The 8,471-nt window shown below is 35.0% G+C and overlaps 2 protein-coding genes across 3 annotated transcripts; one reads left to right on the top strand and one right to left on the bottom strand.

Moving 5' to 3' along the window:
* On the top strand, nt 470–3,328 carry LOC109325888 (probable polyol transporter 4). Of its 2 annotated transcripts, none has more exons than XM_019558489.1 (2): nt 470–962; nt 1,564–3,328. In XM_019558489.1, the coding sequence occupies exons 1-2, from the start codon at nt 755–757 to the stop codon at nt 2,931–2,933; spliced, it is 1,578 nt and encodes a 525-aa protein (XP_019414034.1). In that variant the 5' UTR covers nt 470–754; the 3' UTR covers nt 2,934–3,328. The 2 variants fall into 2 exon arrangements, with proteins under 2 accessions (XP_019414034.1, XP_019414035.1); XM_019558490.1 differs by lacking the exon at nt 470–962 and adding an exon at nt 971–1,162 and having other exon boundaries at nt 1,519–3,328.
* On the bottom strand, nt 4,770–7,790 carry LOC109363348 (lanC-like protein GCL2). Its single transcript, XM_019609584.1, has 6 exons — nt 7,426–7,790; nt 7,154–7,332; nt 6,761–6,872; nt 6,118–6,234; nt 5,698–6,015; nt 4,770–5,291 (listed from the first exon to the last, which is right to left on the bottom strand). The coding sequence occupies exons 1-6, from the start codon at nt 7,609–7,611 to the stop codon at nt 4,953–4,955; spliced, it is 1,251 nt and encodes a 416-aa protein (XP_019465129.1). The 5' UTR covers nt 7,612–7,790; the 3' UTR covers nt 4,770–4,952.

Raw genomic sequence — 8,471 nt, 5'->3', positions numbered from 1 at the left:
AAACCGATATAGTATAGTAATTATACGAGTCATGCAATTTTACTGGTCAAAACTATTATACAAGTTAGTTTTCAATTGCACCGTACTGGTTATACCGGTGAGTTTTTACTTAAAATTAATTTTTTAATGAAATAGAAAAAATATTGATTTTTCAACATTAATAATAATATATTATATTTTTATATCTAATTTCGTCGGTATGTGATTTAATTAGTGAATCATCGGCTGAACCTCTATACTAGTATACCACTAACCTATTTCGGTACGATATTAACACCGTATTATTTTTACATTACTTTTAAGATAAAATATTATTCTAAATATAAATAGAAGAATGATATAATTATTTCTTTTTAATTTTTTACTTATTTTGTATTAAAATATAACATCATCCAAATGTTTGAATACTGAAACTTTACAATTTGCATTTTCTATATTGTTGAGCTTTTAGACTTTTACTTGTGTGACAAAAACAGTGTGGGTCCTCCTTAGTTACCTAGTCTTGTCCTCCATTCACAGTTGCATTTTTTTCATTCATTGTTTCAGTTTCAGGTTCAGATCTGCAGCAACAAAATCCAACAATCCATTCATGCTTCTTAGTCTTGTCTTAGTCTCAGATATTTTATAACATAGTCCAATCAAACACAAAGACCATATGGTTTCAACTTCCTACAACTTCCTAGTTTGAACAACAAAACCAATATAAAGCTTACAACTTTGAATTAATCCTCCAATTAGAAGCCAAAACAAAGACATGGGTATCCAAGAAAATGGGAATGGAGAATTGGGTTTATCTGGAATTCCCTTGGGAACAAAGAACAAATATAAGAGAATGAATTCTGAGCTTCATGAGGATAACGATGATATTTTGCAGGCACAAGAAGATAAGAGGAACAGTACCTGGAAATATGTTCTAGCTTGTGCCATCTTTGCTTCTCTTAACAATGTCCTTCTCGGCTATGGTATGCTTTCGTTGAAGAAGTCTCAGATTTTTGCAATTTTCGTTGACTATACTTTTTGATTTTTTTTGTTGCTATGCTTTGTGACAAATCCTTCATTTGCACCATGTCTTTGTTCTGTAGCATATTTAGACCAATTGGTTCTACATTTGATTTATCTTTATAATCTGAGAATCTACGATATCAGATCTGCTAAACTTTGGGTCAGGCTAGCTAGATTAAAAAAGTCAACTTTAGATTTATAGTGATTTTATTGTGGAGATTATTTTATAGAATATATAGAGTGACTCAGCACATGATCATCCTACCAGGTGGATACTAACGAGTCATTGGTCTAGTGATAGAAGACCTCACTAGATTACTGTACTATGTCAAATGTTCAATTTGTGTGGACAACACTTGTTAGAAGCAGCCACACACACTGAAATGAATTAATTCCTCACTCATAGGGTGATGGGATACCCTTGTTTACCTACCCAGTGGATGCACCTAGTCTCATGACAAGAGCCAAGAGCCTATTTCTAGAATTTGAATCTATTACCTCCAAAACATTGTATAGAGTGAATGAATAAAAGTTTACATGATTTATTTTGTGAGTTTGCAGATGTTGGTGTCATGAGTGGAGCAGTTATATTTATTAAAGAAGATCTGAAGATAAATGAGGTTCAGGTAGAATTTTTGATTGGTATTCTGAGCATTGTTTCTCTACTGGGTAGCCTAGGTGGTGGGAGAACATCAGATATTATTGGTAGAAAATGGACAATGGCCTTAGCTGCAGTTGTCTTCCAAGCTGGTGCACTAACAATGACTCTTGCTCCTTCATATGTTGTACTAATGATCGGAAGAATAGTAGCAGGGGTCGGAATAGGGTTTGGAGTTATGATCTCCCCTATATATATTGCCGAGATATCACCAAACGTCTCTAGAGGCTCTCTTACTACTTTCCCGGAGATTTTTATAAATGTAGGAATTTTGCTCGGTTATGTATCGAATTATGCATTTTCTGGTTTTTCAGCACACATAAGTTGGAGGATAATGCTTGCTGTGGGAATTTTGCCCTCAGCTTTCATTGGCTTTGCGCTTTTCGTTATCCCGGAGTCACCAAGGTGGTTAGTAATGCAAAACCGGATTGATGAAGCTAGGGCAGTGCTCTTGAAAACAAATGAAGAAGAGAAAGAAGCAGAGGAGAGACTCGCGGAAATACAACAAGCTGTTGGATTAGCCAATTACGAGGAGCAACCTGTGTGGCGCGAGCTGCTATATCCTTCCCCTGCTCTGCGCCGAATGCTGATCACTGGAATTGGGATTCAGTGTTTTCAGCAGATCTCAGGAATTGATGCATCTGTGTATTACAGCCCTGAAATTTTCATAGCAGCTGGGATTGAGAATAAATCGAAAGGTCTAGTAGCCACGGTTGCTGTAGGGATAACAAAGACCATTTTTATTTTGGTAGCCTTAATTCTTATTGATAAACTAGGTAGGAAGCCCCTTCTCTTGATAAGCACAATTGGCATGACAGTTTGTTTGTTCAGCATTGGGGTTATTCTCACTTTCTTTGGACAAGGGCCTATTGTGATTGCCCTGTCTATTCTGTTTGTTTGTGGTAATGTAGCTTTCTTTTCGGTCGGACTCGGCCCCGTGTGTTGGGTTTTGACATCTGAAATCTTCCCTTTACGGGTGCGTGCTCAAGCATCTGCACTTGGTGCTGTTGGTAATAGGGTATGCAGTGGCATTGTAGCCATGTCTTTCCTGTCTGTAACACGCACTATCACGTTTGGTGGAGCATTCTTTCTGTTTTCTGGTGTTTCTGCTCTTGCCATTGTCTTTGTGTATACACTAGTTCCTGAAACGAAAGGAAAGTCATTGGAGCAGATAGAGATCATGTTTCAGAATGAACATCAGAGTCAAAGAAGAGAAACTGAGCTAGGAGATGTTGAACAACTTGTTCATAACAAAACCGGTTTAACAAATTAATTGATTAGCCAGGTCTTACATGACCCTGATTGATTAGTCATTCCATCGAAACACATTTCGCGGAAAATGGGTAGGATTCTGCTGGTGCGAATGATCTTCTAGGAGCAGAAAATTTAGGATCTATGAGTAAGGCATAAATGAAAACATGAAAACACATTGCAATCTTATAAATCTTATTATGTAAGCAAACTTTCACTACCTATACAATTATTCTTTTTTCATAAGTCAATCATAACATTGTATATGTGAGCTTTTTTGGAGGAGACTATGGTGTCACCATATGGTACTTTCAGATGTTCTGAAACATCTTATACTAGTGCAATTACTATGTACTCAATGAATGCATGTAAATAGCTGAAAATTCATTTAATAATATGATATTCTTTTCAACTATAGTATCTGAATTATAATCATTTTGAGACATCAAAGCATATATGCTTCAGTTTCCAAATGTGATTATTGATTATCAATAAACAAGGGATGAAAGGCACAAGAACTAAGCAATACAGTGCCAATAACAGCCTATCAAGTTGTTCGTTTGGGTGTGAAATCTAAAAAATTCTCAAGTCCCACGTAGAAAAGTTTTGAAAAAAATAAATAAATAAGTCTCATGTCCCACATTGGAGAGATGAGGAACATGGAAAAGATCTCATGTTATAAATAGAGGATTTCTCCCCTCATTATAACTTGCCTCAACTTAAATGCGTTTTCATTTAACTTTTTCTTTCTCCCTCATATTTTCCGCCTGAATAAGTGTTATTTCGTGTCATTTATAATTGTTGCAAGCTATAGTTTGTAAAATGTAAATCTTTTGGGAATTGAATAAAGGGAAAAGATTGTTCACACCATCAATAAACCTTTTATGTGCAAATGAATGAATAGAATATAGTTCATCTTAACTTAACTAAATTAAATTACTTTGAATAATAGACTGTGAGGAAATCCTTAAACTTGCTACTTCCTTATGAGCCCCTTTCGAAGTTTAGGTTGTTTTTATCATTTTAGACATCTTTCGAAGTTTTTTTAATAAATGGATTTTGTTACGAAAATATAATTAATCGATTAGGAAGACTTTTTCAATTAATTGGGTAGAAAGATAAAATAGATGATTCTCATTAATAAATTACTCATACTTATTAATAATCTAATGAGTTTAAATATGTTTTTGGTTTACTAAAATTTTCTGAATTTTAGTTTGAGAAAAAATCTATGTAATAATAGTGTAAGAGAATTCTATATATTGTCATTGTATTATTCACCATTCATATTTAATTATCATTGATCACTTAAACATAAGTACTACAAATGAATAATGATGTATTACTTATAAATTAATATATACACTGAAAATAATAAATATTACCCTCTTTCAGTTTTAGTTCCTTTCTTATATAATCAAACTTTTTATTTTACTCCATATAATTTTAGATTTTGGTCCTTATACAATCCAAAGTTTCGATTTTTTTATATTACGATGTGACTAATAACTACATGTGGCACACCATACCAATTGATGACATATAAATTGTAGTATTGATAGATCATCTATAAGAACTAGAATAATCAACTAAATTAATGAACAATAGTAATGCTAAAAACAAAACAATCAACTAAAGTAATGATTAAAAAAAACACTTCACTTCTATTACTCTCATTCACATCATTAGGTTATTCATTTAGAACCTAAATAGACTGCTATCCAATCACAGGTTATTCATTTAGAACCTGAACAAAGTCAAATATCACTCTACCTCCACCAAAGAACATTAATTTCTCCACATAATGAAAGGGCAAACTAGTACCATAAAATCAATGAGAAAAAGCATTTACTGCTACTAACAAGCAAATGTAAACAATATGAATTTGACAGAATTGTTAAAGCATAGTTTTCACAAACTCAATTTCATTAAAAAGTATGTCCTAACTTTAGGGTCTCTTTATTTTTACTTAAGTTTACATTGGTCATAGTAGATTGATTATATATACATAAGGTTACCCCCTTCCATGATTTGTAGAGTCTCAGAGTTCATAAGCAGGAAATTTAGATAGGGAAGGATCAATCATGTCCAAAAAGAGATAAGCCATTCCTCCTTTCCCTTCAAACAATGAATATGGTCTATCACCTCCATGCATTTCACCTTCAGATATCAGCTTATGAGCTCTATCAAGCAAAAAGCAAGCAAAAGCTTTGGCCCTGTATAAATACTTCACATTCCCGGTAATTTGGTAGAGGGCCAGGAAGACATATGCATTTCCACTAATTCCATGGCAAATCCCAACTCGCTTAAGCAGACCGCGATTCCAAATCACCTCTGCAGCTTCTGCGGCTGCATCCACAAATTCTTTATCTCCAAAAACCTGAGGAGTTTGTAAGTTACAGTTGGCATGTACATATATAACAAATAATCTGCAGAAATATGTATCTTCTGTTGCTGCATGATACATAGAAGACATGCATTTGTCCCAAGTCAACAAGGGACATGCAGTGTATTTACATTGGAAAAGGATTTCTAAAAGTTAGGAATAAGACAAATCTCAATATTAACAATGAGAATGGGATGGATATTTCAGCAATACAAATGTACAATTGACATTGGCACCACAAAATATGCTCCTACAATGCTGCTATCATGCAAAGGCAACATGTGAATCTATTAGACAAGAAATGTAAAAAAAATAGTTTTCTCGAGGATGTGGAACATAAAGATTTCATCCGAGAAAACATATATTATCAAGTGAATTTCTAGAACATGTTTTCAGTCACCTTAGCTGCTTTGACAAGTGTTAGGACCACTCCAGGAGCTCCATGACACCAATGCACAAGAGCATCTCTCTTCCTATCTTCTTCACTAGCAGGGTAGTTTCCACTGGGAAAGCGGTTACGTATCATGTATTTAAGAGTGCACCTAACATCCTCAAGCTCATCTGGCTTCAGCTCCATATCCATCAGGACATGCATAATCCCAGCCAATCCATGAGCAGCACCCCAATACTTCTCGCCATACCATTCAAACATCAGCGGGCATATTCCCTTCCTACCCATTGCCCTTCCATTTTTTATGATTTCATCCACAACTGCACGCTGAAAACAATTGCAGAAACACAACACCAGTATCACTGACTCTTCTCCGGTTAAACATATAACAAATGCGAACAACAATGACGAGTTAGAGACCGAACTCACAGTATACGTAGAAGGAATCGTGTCCTCACTGAGGTGCTTGTTTAAGAACAAACATGCCCATAGAAAACCAACTCTCCCGTATAACAACTCATCAGGAAGATTTTTTGACAGCTTAATCTGCACCACACAAGTCGTTATTCTCCAAATTATTTCATTTGACCCCAAATTACCATATGAATTACGTGTAGAAGTTTATCCCTCAATCTATAAAATGTGTAGCACATTAATCTTCTACAACAACAAGCAAGAATTTTCTTACTAAATGGGGTCGGCTAGATAAATCAAATGACGCCATGATATCTCTCATCATAAATAATGTTTGTACAAAAACCATTTTCATACAAATCTTTCTTAATCACCTATAAATGTTCTTGGTCAGGGCTCCTACCAGACTTCTCTGCACTTTCCCAAACAACCTACTACAAAAGGTGCTAGCTCAACTCTCTCTAATCTCTAATACATTCATTCTAATACTAAGAATGCCAACATGTTGAAATTTTATATCAATCTAGTCTCTAAGAATGACTAACATGATATCAGATTCGTAAACTTAAAGACCAAATCATATAGACAAAGTACATAAATAAAATCAATGACACTTGCCAACTTTCTACAAACTATGCAAAGATTAATACTTGCATACCTTTTCAAATTGAGACAAGTAGTACCTCAGAGAGTCACCATCACCACCATGCTTTGCAACCACAGCCCCAAGAGCGCACACACCAGCACGCCCACAAATAAAGGTTACATCCCTGCCATTGAAGTAAGAAATTATTCTCTCACATATAAGTACAAAATTAATTTTTGCAAAATGTGTGATTACCTTTTACAATAGAGTGTGGTAGTAGTTCCATTTTTTCAACAAGCACTTGCAATTGTTATGGTGGTAAATGTGTCATTAAATTAATGCATTTTATTACTTTTTTAGTTCCTTCCATCCATAAAATATAAATTAAGTGGATCAGATTAACCTATACACTTAATAACCACACATATACACAAAACAAAGTAAAGGGGTGGTGTAGGTGAGAACCTAGAAGCAACAGAAGCAGCATCACAAGCCTTCACAATTTGGGAGCAAAGGGTGAGATCATTGGCATTGTGGGTCACTTGATAAGACTTGAACAACAGAAAAGCAGTGCCCATAAGACCGCAATATAAGGTGAAGTCCTCAACTTGTTGCCCAGTGAATCCCCACGTTTCTATCACTATCTGACACAAAAACACAAACACTTGGTGGGATATAGGAATCAGAATCCATTGTCAATATCAGAAAAAGAGAGATATAGAAATGGGTATTTGTACGGTTTCTTTGAGGTCCAATGCAGCGCGTTTGAGACGCTGGGAGAGTGGAGCGTGAGGCATGGCGAGGAGTTTCGAGAGTGAGTCTCCGTGAGTGACGGTGACAGCTTCTTGTTCTTCCTGTGGAGTTGATGGCGTCGTTTCGGGTACGAATTCGGGCATGGGGTTTGGGAAGAACCGATCAGACATGACTTGAGTTAGGGTTATGATGAAGTTATTAGTAGAAAGAAGAAGTGTGGAGATGAGGTTTGATTTCGAAGGATTGGGTTTGCATGTAACATTGCCAACGCTATTAATCTCACTCTCTGCGCTGTTGAGCTACTTCTCTTACACCTCATCCTCCAAAATTATATCTCTACGTGGCTAGTTCTAAATTATTGCACAACATGATTTTCTTTCTCATGATTGAATATTATAAACTTACAAAATCATTGAATTTAATCTCCTATCCAACAAATAATGTTAATAATATTTAAACTACTAATTCTAAACAAACTCATGTTTTATTCATTAATGCATTTCAACAAATTTAAAAATACTTGAGTTCATGAGTTGATAACCAGCCAAAATTTCTATTTATGATACACAATGAAAGTTGAATGAATGTCACTTCAGCTTGGTAAGTGGTTATTGGTTAATATAGTTTGCTTCTTTCATGCCTATTCTTTGGTGTGAAAGATGTTGCTAGGAAACTGAAGCCTATTAAATCCTGATAAGAGTTTGATCCTCCTAAGTGGGTACTTAAAGTTAGTATAAATGTATGTTTTTAGAAAAAGAAATTTGAATTAGAGGAATTATTTCCGTGTTGATAAGTGTCTTCACCTATTTATATAGTAGGGTGAAATGTATGCACTCTAGGAAATGGTTTATATGTGTCTTCACTTATTACGGATAACATGACTTTATTCTTTCTCACACTGGTTCTCAAACTAGCAATGTTTAGATTTGGATTATGTATTGTGTGGATAATGTAAGTCTGTACTGCTGATTTTTGTGCGTTAGATGCGCTAACTCACCTTAACTATAGGGAATAATCAGTGTTTTAAATT

Source organism: Lupinus angustifolius, chromosome LG13 (assembly GCF_001865875.1).
Source record: "Lupinus angustifolius cultivar Tanjil chromosome LG13, LupAngTanjil_v1.0, whole genome shotgun sequence".
Classification (NCBI taxonomy): Eukaryota; Viridiplantae; Streptophyta; class Magnoliopsida; order Fabales; family Fabaceae; genus Lupinus; species Lupinus angustifolius.
The sequence above is the reverse complement of the archived record's forward strand: the minus strand, read 5'-3'. Positions and strand labels throughout refer to the sequence as shown.